At 35.8% G+C, this 16,006-nt stretch overlaps 1 protein-coding gene and 1 pseudogene across 3 annotated transcripts; one reads left to right on the top strand and one right to left on the bottom strand.

The window, feature by feature from the left end:
* LOC126722171 (uncharacterized) overlaps positions 1 to 11,993 on the top strand; it is a 31,614-nt pseudogene extending 19,621 nt beyond the window's left edge.
* On the bottom strand, positions 6,840 to 9,190 carry LOC126722961 (uncharacterized). Of its 3 annotated transcripts, none has more exons than XM_050426125.1 (3): positions 8,880 to 9,190; positions 7,508 to 7,806; positions 6,840 to 7,412 (listed from the first exon to the last, which is right to left on the bottom strand). In XM_050426125.1, exons 2-3 carry the CDS (start codon positions 7,637 to 7,639, stop codon positions 7,029 to 7,031), a joined length of 516 nt encoding a protein of 171 aa, XP_050282082.1. In that variant the 5' UTR covers positions 7,640 to 7,806; positions 8,880 to 9,190; the 3' UTR covers positions 6,840 to 7,028. The 3 variants fall into 3 exon arrangements, with proteins under 3 accessions (XP_050282082.1, XP_050282084.1, XP_050282083.1); XM_050426127.1 differs by having other exon boundaries at positions 7,508 to 7,775; XM_050426126.1 differs by lacking the exon at positions 8,880 to 9,190 and adding an exon at positions 8,454 to 8,841.
* Positions 11,994 to 16,006: the final 4,013 nt, after the last annotated feature.

The following is a 16,006-nucleotide window of genomic DNA, read 5'->3' as shown; positions in this document are numbered from 1 at the left end:
GAAGAAAGAGATGAAAAGAACAAAGTGACCATTGGACCACTTGTGGTCTGACTTGATGAGACAAGTCATGTGTCACAAAATTACAAATATGCCACAAAAACTTAGTTTCCATAACTTGAAAACAATAAAAAGTTAATCTCATTTTTCACAACTCTAACTCAGTTTTTTGAGTTATGAGTTATGGAAATTGATAATGAAAACTTAAGGCCTTGTTTGGATTTTGCAAAATTGAGTTTTATTAACTCATAACCCAAAATCCGTGGGGCCCACCTATAGAATGTTTGTTTGGATGGTTTTCACGGGTGTTCACTCAGTTAACAAAACTGAGTTTTTTGAGGCATGAGTTAACAAATTCAAAAACAGCCTTGGGCTGTTTTCAAGTGATGAGTTATGTTAACTCAGTGGCAATAGGTGTAATTTTGGAGCACAATTGGGTCCCACAGCAGTGTGTAGTTACATCACTGCAAACCCACAGAAGCTCCAATGGATATTTTGTAATAACTTTCCCAACTACCCATGCTAGCTCACTTCATCTCACTTTCCCTTTTCCTTCTCCCAAACCCACAGCACACTTCAACAACTGAAGCAAAGCTCTAGTTCCGCTGATCAGCACCTTCAGCCCGAGATATACACACAGCTCCGTTCACTAATTTCTATTTCCGGTGAGACCCAAATTCAGCCCCTCCATCTGTTGGGTTTTATTTTGATATTTTTTTTGTTTTTTCCATGTTCCTCCATTTTTTGTGTTGTGTTTACTGAGACCTTGGCTCACTTGGCTATGAATGCTTGTTTATTTATGCCTCTTTTTTTACTCTCTACTCAAGTATAGCATTTATGCTTCTTCTTTTTTGTTTTTATTTTTTATTTTAAAAGTTTCTCTGTCTTGTTCCTTTGTTACAGCCATGGTATTATGAACAATGTCTGCTTTGCTCTGTTGTTGGCTTGGGAAAAAAAAATTATCCGTACCGAAACTCTACCAAAACACCGTCACAGATTCCTTGAGATTTAGATTTAGTTTTTTTAATCATCATTTTTTAAAAAAACTAATCACCCTCTCATGTTGTGGGTTCCCTTGCTTTTCTCATTTTTGAACAATGTAAACAATGTCTACTTTGCTCTAAAGAAATATTAGTATTATGAACAATGTTTGCTTTGCTCATTTTTTAAGAAAACTAATCATCATTTTGTTTTCTTTGCTTAATCCGTGTTGTGGGTTCCCTTGCTTATTTGCTCACTGATTATACTATTTTTCGACATGGTTCATGTGATATTCTTATAATGGAAGATGGATGTACCTTTTTCAAAAAAAAAAAAAAATTAGAATCAAAGATGGATGTGCCTTAGTTGCTCTATCTTGTTTTTTTTTTAATGATTGTTACTTTAGTTACTACTTAGTTTAACTGATAAGATGTAGCTATTAACAGAATATACATCAATAGATCAATAGAGTATGTAACATAGCTAACTATATCCATATCCATAAAAAATATGGTGGGTTTTTAAGGGAGGATAAAGTTTGTAAGGTTGAATTTATTCAACCATCTAATTGGCTTTATTCCGTGCCAAATTTGCTTGTAATTCAGCATTTAGTAACCCTGTATTTAGGTGAGTTTGTTGTAAGGGTAGTGAGTGAGATAGAGTGAAGTTTGCTCAAGAGTGTGCAAGAAAACAGAGACTCGCGGCTGGGACTCGCGGGTGGACTCGCGGCTGCAAGCCGCCAGAAGCTGCACACGTGCCAAGCATGCTGGAAGATGAATAGTCATGCTAGCTGGAGCACTACAGGACAAAATAGGACAACTGGCCATACGGTTAACTCGCGACTGGATCTCGCGACTTGGTCAAGCCGCGAGGTCAAGCCGCGAGCCACCCCTGTTTTGCCAAAGCCTGATGTTTCACATTCCTCTCCCACTCCAGTATAAATACCCCTTTAACCCACGATTGAAAGAGAGCTTCCAGAGAGCTTCCAGAGAGAATTTTGAGAGAGAAACCCTAAAGAAAAACCAGATTGCTTCACCCACAATCTCTACCTTAGAGTTTCTTCAAATTCCTCAACTCTCTTCCTCTCCATTGTCAAATCCTTGAGAGGCATTATACCAAACCTGGTTCTCACCATTATCATCTCTGTGAGACAGTTATTTGGATTTCTGGGAAGCAGTTAGGAAGGAACCAATCTTCATTGGTTGATGCTATGGTATAGTAGCGGAATCCGGGAAGCTAGAAAAGAAAAAGGTTCGGCGCAATCTCGTTGGAGCAAGAAGCTTGGAGGGCTTAGGTGCACTGGGTAGATTAGGCTTGGAGGGTCTATTGCTGTCCTTGTATCCCAACTTTATTTTCTAGTGGATTGATTACCGCTTGGAGGGCGGTGGAGAGGTTTTTCGCCGAGGACTTCGGTTTCCTCTTCGATAACACATCGCGTGTTGTCTTTGTGTTTGCATCTTTCTTCCTCTCTATCTTTGCCTTTATTTTATCTGCTGTGGGTTTATTTTGTTATGGCTTAGATAGTTGTTTAACCAATTTCATATTATAGCATGTGTTAAGTTTCCGCACACTTGTTGTTTGACATATTGCTTGATTTGGTTAAGTTGTTTTTGGGGGTCTAAACGTTCAAAGGTGTTTTGTACACGTTTTTGAACTTTCAAAGTTAAAACTATTGCACCTTAAGATAAGACCCCTAAACACTATTGTCGAACTTTGATTGAATACATGGAAATGTTTATTATTTATATGTGATTGTTACATGATCAGAGGTTGTTGTTAGATGGCTAGGGATTTAAGGAGGTGGGACGATGACTATGTCGATGAACTTTGTGACATTGTCTTCGGCCAATTCCTGCTTGGTAATTTTGTGGTAGGGCTTCCTCGTGAGCCATTGTGGGATGTGATCACAAACACTCTCAATGCTTGGATTGGGAATGATTTCTGCAAGAGGCAAGTTATGCATCGGTTCATGCATGTCCAAAGGGAGTATTGTAGGCCCAACGAAGTTCGTTATGGGCCAAGGCATGGGTGGCCAGTGGCAGGTCCAGATGAGGGGGCTAGTCCGTCTTAGTAAGAGGCGATTGGTGGACTCAAAAGCATTATAGTGCATGGCTAACCACTTTGTTTCTGCTAACTTATTTTGTTCCCACTATGGTTTGTAGACTATTGTAGTATTGTTAGCATACACTTTCACATGCACTATCCTATGGCTATTAGTGACCACTTTTGTAGTAAAACAATGCTTCGGTCTTTTGACTTTTTGTATGTTACATGGTCACAATGTACATATTTAGCTATGAACTGGAGTATATGTTAGTATGGTGTTATCTTTATTTACATGTATTGCATGTTTATGTAGAGTTACTTGTGCAGTTTCTCAGTACACAACATACTTGGTCGCAATAACACATTAATATTCCTTGTTCATTTATTTACCTGTCAATACAAAGTGTGTTCATCTTACCAATGGAGATATTTGAATTAGATGGCACATGAATCCCAAGATGCGGATGACAAAATGTGGCCTCCCCATGTAGAACACATATTTATAGAGATTATGGTGGAGGAACAAATAAAGGGTAACATGGAGAATGATTTTTTTAAGGGCCCTATGTGGGAAACAATGACACAAGAACTTAATAAAAGGACTGGTAAACTTTTCACTGCTAAGAAAGTCTTCTAAAAGCACAACGTAAGTGGAGTCAATTGCTGAATCGTACGGGATTAGGGTGGAATGAGGCCACCCAAACTATTACATGCACTGACTAGGTTTGGGCGCATGTGGTGGCGGCATGTTACTTTATGCATTTCAAGTTTCATGTTAGTATTGTATGCCTTTGCATTGTTGTGATTACTTTGCTGCCTAACAATTGTTCCTATACTTGTGTTGTTGTAGGTTGATCGAAATGCAAATAACCTGCAAAAGAAGGGATGCCCTAACTACGATAAGCTGAAGCAGTTGTTTGCCCCCAGTATTACAAATGGGCAACTTCAGATTTCATCAAACACACCTGCACTGAACAGTGATGAAGAGCGTGCACTGGAGGATGAGCTTGCCATTGATGCTTCTCCTATCCATCTTGATGATGACTGTTACACCCCCAACTTAGATAGTATTTCTAGGACTACGGAGTAGACTGATGGTGTTGACCAAACCCAAGCTATAGGCAAGCGTCCTATGCAAGAAGCAAGTGCCAAGGGTAAAAGAGTGGCGAAGAAAGTCGACAAAGTAAGTAAGATGATTATGGCCCTAAAGGAGTACACCGCAATGACGAGGGAGAGGTTTAGCGATAACAGGGGCAAGTCAAGTGGCACTTTTGAGCAATTTGCCCAATCAGCAATTGGAGTGATCCATGCTCTCTAGGGAAAGCCATTGACATGCTTAATCAGTATGAGGATCTTAGAAACAAGGCATATTTGAAGATCTCAAAGGCTCTCCATGTGAAGGAGAATAGGGTGGTGTTCATGGGCATGCTGGAGCATAGGAGGCGAGCATAGATGAATGATATTGTTAACTCGGAGGATTGAGACATGGATCTTATTTTATTATGTTATAGTTATTGTAGTACTATAGTATTATGTGATGGTTATTGTAGTACTTGAACCTTCTGTCACAAAAACCGATGTTTTGTTAATTATTATTTTCTCTATTATGGATGTTGTCAGGTTACCTTCTTTATTTCTAGACTTGATGCAGTCCTGTATGTTGAACAATCTTAACTTATTATTTGGAATGTTTATGATAATTTCCCATATTCACCTTGGTTTATTATTGAGTGCTTGTTATTAGCATTGGTATATTTTATAAAATAAAAAGGGTTAATAGTATGTCGTCGTGGTGTTTAGGTGACAATGGCATCAAGGAGTGAATGGTTAGATGCATTCTTGGCTTATGATTTTGACGTATCATACTTCGAAAACGTTGATTATGATGATGCTGGTCATGATACTGATGATGATGACTGGTGGGGTTTAAAGTGTGATAGTGAAAATGAAGTAAAGTTTGACTTTGTGAATCCTTTGGTAGGTGAGATGTTCGCCTATATGCAGTGACATTATGATAAACAGCCCATGAGTGATAGTATCCTCACGGGCCATGGATACATGGATGAACTTGACAATAATCCTAATAAGTGCTTTGAGATGTTTCGCATGACACGCCCGTATCTATTACATTTAGTGGATGAGTTTGTCGGTCATGGATACTTGAAGAAAGGGCAAGGTGATGTGAATGCCACGCAGGCGGTTGCCATGTTGTTATACATACTTGACCACAATATTCGAATGAGGTGTATTGTAGACAGATTCCAGCACTCAATTAAGACAGTGTCCCGCCACTTCCACAAGGTGTTAGGGCTGTTCACTTGTATGCAAGACATCTGATTAAGCCAAATCCAGATGTAGTTTGCCTCCTCAAACATCTTCAGGTGAACAAGTACTGGCCATGGTTCGAGGTAATATATATCACTTAATTATATTGTAAACATATTCTATTTAACTAGGTACATACATCATCAGTACTTATGTCATGTGCAAAAATGTGTTAAGGCAATGGATGGCACCTATGTGAGTGTTCGGCCTCCTAAACAAGCGACTCAAGCATATAAGAGCCGAAAGGCTACCGTAACCACAAATGTGTTGTGTGTGTGCAACATGGATATGCAATTTATTTATGTTCATGTAGGGTGAGAAGGTAGTGCTAATGACTCACGGGTGTTGGAGGAAGCGATTGGTGACCCGAAGCATGGATTCCCATGGCCACTTACGAGTACTACAATTAATCTCAAAGGCTATCAATTTTTACATGTTTTTGTTATAGTTATTGTAGCCAATTCTAAATAGCTTCATAAACATGTAGGATCATACTACTTGGTGGACTCAGGCTTGCCTATTGGCACAAGTTTCCTTCCACCTCACAAATCAACTAGGTACCATGCCCAGGAATTCTTTTCTAGTAATAGGAATCCAACAACCAAGAAAGAGTTGTTCAACTATCAACACTCTTCCTTGTGAATGGTTATTGAACGATCATTTGGGGTGCTAAAGGCTCGTTTTCCCATCCTCAATTTAATGCCAAATTTCAAGCACAGTAGGCAGTGCTATGTGATTACTGCATGTTGTTATCTACACAATTTTATATGCATTAATAACAGGAGTGATGAATTGTTTAACACATGGGACAACGTTGAATATGAAGGAAATCCTATTGTTTCGCCCGGTGGTGGCAACAATGGAGCTTCCACTAGCACCGCAAACCAGAGGCATGTTGTGGAGATGTCGGAAGCATCAAAGAGATGTATGACCCACTTTAGGGATGATATCATCGATGCTATGTGGGCTGATTATGTTGCCCGTCGGCATTGATTTTGCACAGGAATTATATTGTAAATGCTTACATTTTGATATTTATAGACTTGGTAGCATAGGCCAGGCGATTAGCATTTACTAGGTGCATGTTCAGCAAATGTTATGTATTTTTTTATAACAGTATTGCGCTATGTACACTGGAATGTGTTGTTTTGAAGTTGGTGCTATAAATCATCTTTGTGTACACTAGAATGTAGTATCTTATGCATTGCCTTATGTATTATCACTTGAAACATTTGTATGAACTTATGTAGGGCCATGTCCCTTACTATTCAGACTTATGTATTCTTGATTGCAAATTTCCGTTCAGACTTGCTTTTACCTTGGTGATGACTATTATATAAATTATATGAATCATGCATGGATGTGTAACCGTTGGTGACAAAGTCAAGATGCATTAACAATACTTGTGAATATTCTTTGGAGTGTGTATATAGTGTTAACGAATACAATATATTTGAAATTGTCATACCAAATGGACAAATAATATGATATTTTACAAAATAATGATAGTATATATAAGTTGTTGACAAAACATTCCCACTGAGAGTTCAACACATACAACCGTTTCGTCAAAATGAAAGTACCTACATTGCTACAATACATTGTTGGGACCAACACCTGCAATACATTTGTTGGTCCAACACGTACAATACATTTCCATGTCTAAAACATTAATAATATTACATTATGCGGCCCATGTACACATTCAGATTCATGCATGGCAGACACATTTGCCGTAATCCAAACTCACTAGACATACGTAAAAATACCAACAATATGGCAAAGATCAGCCATGAGATAACTAAAGTAGTCTTGTACTTATGGGCTCGGTCATTGACCATACGCTGTGCAACCCTTGCTTTTTCAACAATACGTTTCGCTGCTCTTTCCCTCTGAAGTGCTTCCGTTAACATTGCATGGGCATCGGTCTCATTATTTTTTGCTATAGCTGCCTCGGCCTCTAGCCTAGTAAATTTTGCTATTACAATTGGTGTTGTTTCAGCACCACGCCTACATGTGTTGCCATCCAACCACTTAAAGGACTTACAATGTTGGTCACTATCCTACAAATTTAACAAAGCTGGTAAGTACATGAGTTAAGGAGCATGATGGTTTTAACCATGAAGGGAAAACAATAGTAAGCACATTTGATACTCACAGGCTTCCAATGTCTACAGCCATAGAACCTCCTACCAAAATTATGGAGCTTCAAAGACATCCGCACCATGCACTGGTCCATGTCACACAAATGCCAACTAGAATTGGTGTTATAACTACTTGCCTTTGACATTGTTTGAAACCTCCACCCCTACATGTATATTCAACCCAATTCAAAAGGCACAAAGAGTGGATTGCTCTTGAATAAAATAAATGTAGGAGAGCCTAATAATTGAGCAACCTAATAGAACAACCTCCACACATAGCACCTGCACACAAACACAAACACAAAGAAAATTTCTGATTTTTTGTTGTAAAAATCAGAAAAATATATATTAGGACTCAAACTTGGCATGAGACTTGAACCAATGGCCTCAAACACATATCCATACAAAGCCGAGAAAATGCTAGAATATAATTTTAAGCAACAGCACTGAAATATAAAAGGATCCTTTACCCATTGTGTTGAGTTTCTTGGTTTGGAAACTTATTCTAGCAAATAGGTGTACTTTCTACTTACTACTTATAATCTTATAACCCCCCACCCCCCACTCCAAAAAAAGAAGAAGAAGAAAACAAAAATGCTACAGCTAATAGGTGCAACTGTGCAAGCTGATTATAAATGTGATTGCAGCTTCACTACTATACGGTCAATCTGCTGTACATACAATCACATAATAGTGCTAGCCTCATACAAAATATTCACCAGGTAGCTGAAAGCATGAAACTTCTACTCCAAATTATTTCCAAAGTTTCTTAAGCACCATCATGAACTTATCACATAAAACCGTGGGTTATAGAAGCCAACAAAAACTTTTCATTAATCATTTTGAGGAAACAAAAGAACATTTCCATAAACAGCCGTGGAAAAGCTAGAAAATAAGCCAAAGAAACAATTCCAAACAAACTTTGCTCATAGAGCTATTAAAGGAGAAGGGAAGCAGTACCAGATCTACTGCTACTTCTCTTCTCCTTCAATAGCTCTTTCTGTCTTTGTCTACCTATATAGAGAGAGTGAGAGGGAGACCCAACATCATGAAAACGTTAAGTACTAAGCAAAAGATAGAGGTCTCACAACTCTCTGACCTCAGTAGACCCACAGAATTGAAAGCAGAACAAAAAGGATGTCCATTAACACTCCATAAACAAGATACCCTTTTCCCCTTCAATTCTCATCACCGTGATTGAGTCAATTGAGCAATTGAACACGCCTTACAATCTTCATATTTAAAAAAACGTAACATAAAAATGTTTAAATCCAACCTCATATTCACAGCATTTGATTGTTCAAGATAGATTTACGAGATTTGTAGTAAAAAAATTTATGAAATATATAGACAAAATCATGAAAACGATGAGAAATAAGACCGTACCAACAGAGTTGGGAGTCTGGGGTTCCTTTGTGTGGGTTTCTGGAGTTCGAGATGAGAGAGGAGAAGGGAACCTCTGAAAGCACCTTCAGCCCTCTTGGTAACGGAGGTATCTAACGCAGTGGAGGCGGGGAAATGAGGGGTAGAAAATGAGAGGCGGATTGAGGGTTTGGAGAGTTGAAGATCGGTGGTGAAAGAGTGGAGACGCTGCTGTGGTGTATGGGTTTTTGAAGTTGGGGAAAAAGAGTGTTTTGTTGTGGGAAGGGCGTGAAGAGGAGAGAGAGAGAGAGAGACAACACGAGTAGGCTTGGTGACCGTCCTGTACACCTGATTTGCAATTGATTTTTTGTGGGACCCAGTGAGTGATATAAAGGTGAGTGTTTGAATTGAAAAACCCACTGAGATATTCCACCCAAACAACCCACCAAGCAGACTTATAAGAAATTGGGGTATTTTTGAGTGATGAGTGGTAAGTGATGAAAATTGAGTGAGGAGTGATAAGTGATAAAAAATAAAATAAAAATAAAAATAATAAAAAGCCAAATAGGGCCTAACCAATCAACAACACTTGGTGTGAGACTCACAAAAAGTGAGTGATGAATTATTAAAAATGAGTGATGAGCAATGAAAACACCCTAAATCAAACCAAACGTAGCCTGAATTTCTTTTTTTTTCTTTTTTTTTTTTCAATCACTAGATTCACCGCATTAAATATATGATTCCACAACTGATGATAATTATTTAATTATATAGAAATAATAACATTGTATCTTCTATGACCTTGAAACTTTTTTTCTTTATTGGAACAAATTCACCTATGGCAATCCCATCATGGAACAATATTCTAAAGTTGTGCTTCATAACTATTTTTTCTTGCAGCATCGCTACTACGGAAAATCAATGCCACATGGATTTACAGGAGATGAATCATTGGAAAATGCTACCATTCGCGGATACTTTAACTCAGCAGATTATGCTGAAGTAATAATAGACTTGAAGAAAAATTTATCAGCCGATTCCTCTCCAGTTATAGTCGTTGGAGGATCTAATGGTGGAAGTAAGTCTTATGAATATTAGAAATTAAATTTCACTCAAACTAGACTTTATATATTAATCTCACTTTCTAATGTTTTCCACTTTTTTATAACAGCGCTTGCAGCATGGTTCCGCGCGCCTAAAGTATCCTCATATTGCAATGGGGACATTAGCCTCTTCATCACCCATTCTTTACTTCGATGGCCTTGTGCCACCTAATTCATATGATGTCGTTGTTACCAAGGACTTTCAGGTAAAAATCAATAGTTTATACTTTGAACTGGTCCTTATATTTTGTGCTAAGAAACTTGTAGCTCAGCGGCATAGTCTGGTTCCTTTATGTATATTGCAGGAGGTTAGTTGGAACTGCTATGATACCATAAAGCGTTCACGGCCTGAGATCGATAGAATTGCTGCTAAACCCAATGGTCTTTTCAGAACTCAGCAAGAAATTCAAAACTTGCAAGTAATAATACAAAGTTCTTCATTTGTCTTCGTATATCCCATTTCTCTGCTAACCATAATTATAATTTATGGTTATTAATTGCACCATATTTTTGTTTTTCCAAGGAAAATATTATTACATTCATCTTATATAACTGTATAAATGATTAACTTACACATAGTTCTCAACTATATTTCTATTTTCTTTGTCCTATAACATTTTTTTTTACCATTAGGCCAATGAAGGCGGCATCCGAATTGGAAGATTACTTAGAATATATATATTTAGTCGTGGCTCAATATGATACTCCTCTAGACTATCCAGTGACTGTTGTCTGCAAAGGTATTGACGGAGGAGCTAATGGAACCGACATTCTTGGCCGAATTTTCTCCGGAGTTGTTGCTTATCATGGGGAAAGTAGAAATTGCTATGATTTAAATGCTATCTCTTCAACAGATAAACTGACTCTTGGGACTGGCAGGCAATGCACATGCGTTTAACTAACAATTTTCTTTTTCTAGTTTAATCAATTTCATTTTCAAAATTATGGAATTCACAGCTTCAACAATTACCAAACTTTATTGTAATTAAAACCTCTTCTTGGCCTTTGCAGACATGTAGTGATTTGGTCACGCAAATCGGGAGAGGCAATGAAACCATATTTCCCGCATCACCATTTGTTTACAAAGAATATGAGGACTATTGCGTGAAGAAATCTGGAGTTGAGCCTAAGCCCCATTGGGCCACCACTAATTTTGGTGGTCAAGTATGGCTATTCGATCTCTCTTTCTATGTGTGTGTCTGTGTAAGTGATTTAAAAATGATGTACATGATTTTTTTTTTTTTTTTTTTGGTTTCTCAATGTAAAATTGCAGCATATAAAAAGGGTTCTCCACAAGTTTGGTAGCAACATCATCTTCTCCAATGGCCTCCGTGACCCTTATAGTAGTGGAGGGTAACTTTTCAAAAATATGTAATCTAGATTTCTTTTTTGGCAAAAATATTTATCCTTTTATTTCGTCATATTTGGTATTTAGTAATCTAATATGTGGTTATTTCAGGATGTTGGAAAACATATCAGACAGCATACTTGCCGTGTCTACAAAAATGGGTAATATATAATAAATTATGCAATAAATTTTCTCATCCACTCACTAATGTACGTACCAAAAGCATTGCATTCGTAGGTACTTTCAGAGTAAGGATAAATTGTGCTCTCTCCTATCATATTTACGGTGGATCTTACTCTAAGTTTAATGAATAGACCCCATTATGAATGTGAGAGGAGGAAGTGCCACCCTTCATGTTCCGGAAGTATCCAAGAATTACTCCACATTTAAAATGTGATAAAGATAATATGTACAAAAATGAATGTGATTATTATTAGCCTAATTTATGATCATAACAGTTCCACTGAACTTTTGGACCCCAAAAAAATAAAAATAATTATCTTTTGCCGGGCTTTATTCGAGTACAAGTTTACTAATTTAAAGTTGATTTATGCAGGGTCTAATTGCCTTGACATATTGGGTACAATGGCAGACGACCCTGAGTGGTTGACTGCACAACGAAAAGAAGTCAAGATAATCAAACGGTGGCTTCACAAGTACAACAATGATTTGCATAGGTTTGCATAGAAGGGAAATTGAAATTGAAACTGAAAATATTTTGCTAAAAGTCCTGTAGATAAAAGTAAAAGTTAACTAAGATAGTACAGTAACACACATAAATAGTATCAAAAAGTGCAGTGAGACCCATAAATAGTAGTAAAAATAAGTTGAATAGTAAAATAAGTTGGTAAAAATAATTTTTGCCAAACTGACACATAATGTTTTACATGGATTATAAAGTTTACACCAAAAATCAGATTCTGCTTTTAATGTGGACAAAAAATCATGTGAGACCTTATTAGCAATAGCAAGCATGCATGATATTGAAAAAGCTTATAACTATGTCAAATGAGAAACCTTTGTTAATTTATTTATTTGGGGCAATAGGATTTGGGGATGGATGGAATCAATGAATTTACTCTTGTATTTCTACGATTCAATTCTTACGGTTGGTGAATATTTCATCAACTAGATTTTTAAACAGGTAGAGGATATTCAAATAAGGCAATCCTTTGTTACCATTCTGGTTATAAATATAGTGAGAAGAATGTTGAGGAATATTAAAATTGAAGCTATCATTTTGTTGCAGTGGGAATAACTTTGATTTGTTGTAAAAAACGCCGGCTCACCACACAGAGAAATGTTGTTGTCATACTATTATTATTTTCTACTTTAAAAAATGGGTAAATTACAAAATTTTCTCTTGAGTTATGCCTTATGAGGAAATGAATTTCTGCCCCAAAACTGAAGTGTCGGTTTAGTTGAGAGGATGAAAAAAAGAAAAAGAAAAGACATTTTCCACCAACATAGACTATATGAGAAATGATACTTTCTTACCTTAAGGTTTGAGGGAAATCAGTGCATTAGTCTTTCCACTGACAACAGTTACATTATATTCCAAATTTTGAGAAGTTGGTGAAATGTGTATGTAGTTCTATAAGAAATGTAGAGCGAAAGAAAGAGCTATCAAAGATAGTTGGATCAACGAACCACAACTCAGAATAATACTAAGTTGAATATTATATGGTGGAACTTAGATTTCTTACCAGAATGTTAAGTGGAATTTCAACAACATATGTAATGAAGTTTTGTGATGTCTACTTTCCAAATATGTCCACTTTATGAATCCAATTTTCATATTAAGCAAGCTTGATGCTTTGGAAATTAGGGTGACACACAACTTGTTTAGAAAAATCTCTCTTTGATATTATGATAATTTTTTTTTTCTTTTATTTTAAGGAATGTTAACAATTAGAACTTACGAAATTGAAATTAGCAATGACACCTTCAAAGAAATACTTCATGACATTTTGTTTGAAAAATAGAAAAGAGAAAAGAGAAAAATATTGCAAGAATTAAGGTGACAAAGTCAATGTGCAAATTATAATAGATAACAAATACTTTGAATACAAAAAAGAACAAAGTTTAGCTACAAAATTGGTTGTAACTTAAGGTTATAACATTACTCCATAAAATCTACCCATTGAATTGCATGTTCTTTACGCTCTTAGTATTCACGTAAAATTTTGTGTCAATAGGATATTATTTACCATATGATCTATAAGCTTATATTTAATGCATAATTTTAAACTATAAAACTTGTAATTTAAACAATTTAGGACAAAATTTAGCTACAAAATTAGGTCTAGCCTAAAGCTACAATCTTACTCAATATCTTTTTATTGGAGGTGAATTTTGACAAATCAACTATTAGATTACATCTTCTTCTTATATCCTACATGCTTACTTCTAAAAAATTAAAGATCAATAGCTATGTTATTAATAAATTATTTAAATTGCAAGTTTTTGTAGTTTAAAATTGTGCATAAAATATAAACTTATAAATCACATAGTAAATAATATCCGATTGACACAAAATTTGACATGTATATTAAGAGCATAAAGAATATGCAGTTCAACGATTAGATTTTCAAAATATGTAATAATATTTATTTTATTAAGTAAGGTTGTAACCTTAGGCTATAACCAATTTTGTAGCTAAACTTTATCCAACAATTTATTGATGCCATAGTTTTTAACCTTTAATTATCTAAAAATTTTGCAAACATGGAGGATATAAGAAAAAGATGTTATCCAATAGTAGATTTGTCAAAATTCACTTCCAATAAAAAGATATTGAATAAGATTGTAGCCTAAGGATACAATCGATTTTGTAACTAAATTTTTTCCTTAAAAAGATTCTGCAATAATTTTGGGATCAACATAAATTTAGTTGTATAAAAGTAGTTCTTTTCCACAAAAATATATGTTACACCGAGTTGTTTTCCATTCAAGAAATGTGTGCGGTTCTCCTAGATATCATGGCCGTTAGAGCTCCAAGATCATTCCAGGCAGCTCTTTGGCTTCCATGTTTGTTTATTCTCTTGCTCTTCATTATGTTCACTTGTGCTTCATCACGAAGGAGACCGAAGTTCGGTGCACTACGAGGATACAATAAGGCAGAAAATAGTGTATACAGCCCATCTCTAATTGTATCTAACTCAAACAATGATTATCGAACGTTCTATTATGACAAAACGCTTGATCACTTTAATGGTAGCCACAAAAATAAAAATAAAAATAAACATGGGTACTATAGAATGAATATTTCTAGAAGGTGATCGACAAAGTCAATGTGCTATTATAACAAATAACAATGATTTTGAACACAAAAATCTTGCAATCATTTTAGGATCAACTCAAATTTAGTTGTAAAAAGTAGTTCTTTTCAAAGATGCATGGGAATATGAATGCATGACTTACCTCACTTACCTTGAGACAACTCAGCACCTATGGCAACTCAGCACCTATGGCATTCATACATGAACATGTGAATTGTGAATGCGTGTTCACAGAATTAAAACAAGAAAACATAGGACAAACCCTAATTTAAAAATGTGAAAAAGCAAATGAATAACAAGCATGTGAAACAAAATATTAAGATCACAAATATATGAAAAATGATCCAAGACAAAAGTATTACATGTGAAATCAGAAATGAAATCAGAAAAATTAGGGTTTCTGGGCAGGACCATGCATACACATGAACAAGCTTGCGTGTGCATAACCAAGCCTGCGTACGCAGCCAAGATGATGCGCACATGGGTTTCAACCCAGAAACCCTAGCAACACAAAAACTAAAGCAGAGCTTCAAAACAATAAATCTAATATCCTAACATGCTTCTAATATAAATCTAATCAACCTAAACTAAGAATAAATATATCAAAGATAAACAAAATAAAATCTACTCCTAAACATGCATTGGATCTAATAACAAAAAAGAACCACATCAAAACATATTCATCAATATATCAAATCATTCAACTTTCCAATCAAAATATGATTAGATAAAACAAAATAAAATCAAACAAAAGAACACATATTTCTAAACATGAATAACATATAAATTAACTAAGAACAATAAAAAAGCAACTTATAAAAGAACCAAATCAAGGAAAAGCCATGAAGAGAGACTCACTTTGCTATGGAACACAAACTTAATTGATATTTAACCAGCCCCTCAAAGCCTACACAACAAGATTGAACGATAATCAAAGGAATCAAATATATCAATAGTTCATTGGTAATCACAACTCAAAATAAAAAGATGTTCTTGAAGAGATTGTTTGAAAAAGGTTTTTGAAAGAGGTTAGAAAATAGTTTGCTGTCTTAGAACTACTAAAGAGAGGTTTTTCCTTTAGTAAAAAATGTGCTAAGGGACTATCTTAGGGTTTTCAAAAGAGAAAATAGGGTTTTAGAGAAGATGGAGGCTAAAAAATCACTCTCTCTAGCCAGGGTTTTGATTGGAGGCATAAGGTGAGTATTTATAAGTAAAAATTAGGGTTTTGGGGGCTGTTTAATGATCTCTGGACATGCTCAAGGGTCTATGAGCCAGGCCACATCAAATAATGATGTTTTGGACCCTTAAAATGAAGTTTTAAAAACCCAGAAAATCAGACTACCCAGTTGGGCCAAATTCAAATAGTCATAACTCACTCAATTTAAGTCCAAATTAGTCAAAATTTGTGTTCAAATTGAA

This window comes from Quercus robur, chromosome 4, assembly GCF_932294415.1.
Source record: "Quercus robur chromosome 4, dhQueRobu3.1, whole genome shotgun sequence".
Lineage (NCBI taxonomy): Eukaryota > Viridiplantae > Streptophyta > Magnoliopsida > Fagales > Fagaceae > Quercus > Quercus robur.
This window is presented reverse-complemented; position numbering and strand designations above follow the sequence as displayed.

Bases quoted from the DNA above. Each gene is read 5' to 3' on its own strand.
- LOC126722961 (XM_050426125.1), bottom strand. From the start codon at position 7,639: ATGTCAAAGGCAAGTAGTTATAACACCAATTCTAGTTGGCATTTGTGT. The intron at 7,413-7,507 runs GTGAGTATCAAA...TTAAATTTGTAG, and splicing joins GCTGTAGACATTGGAAGCCT to GATAGTGACCAACATTGTAA.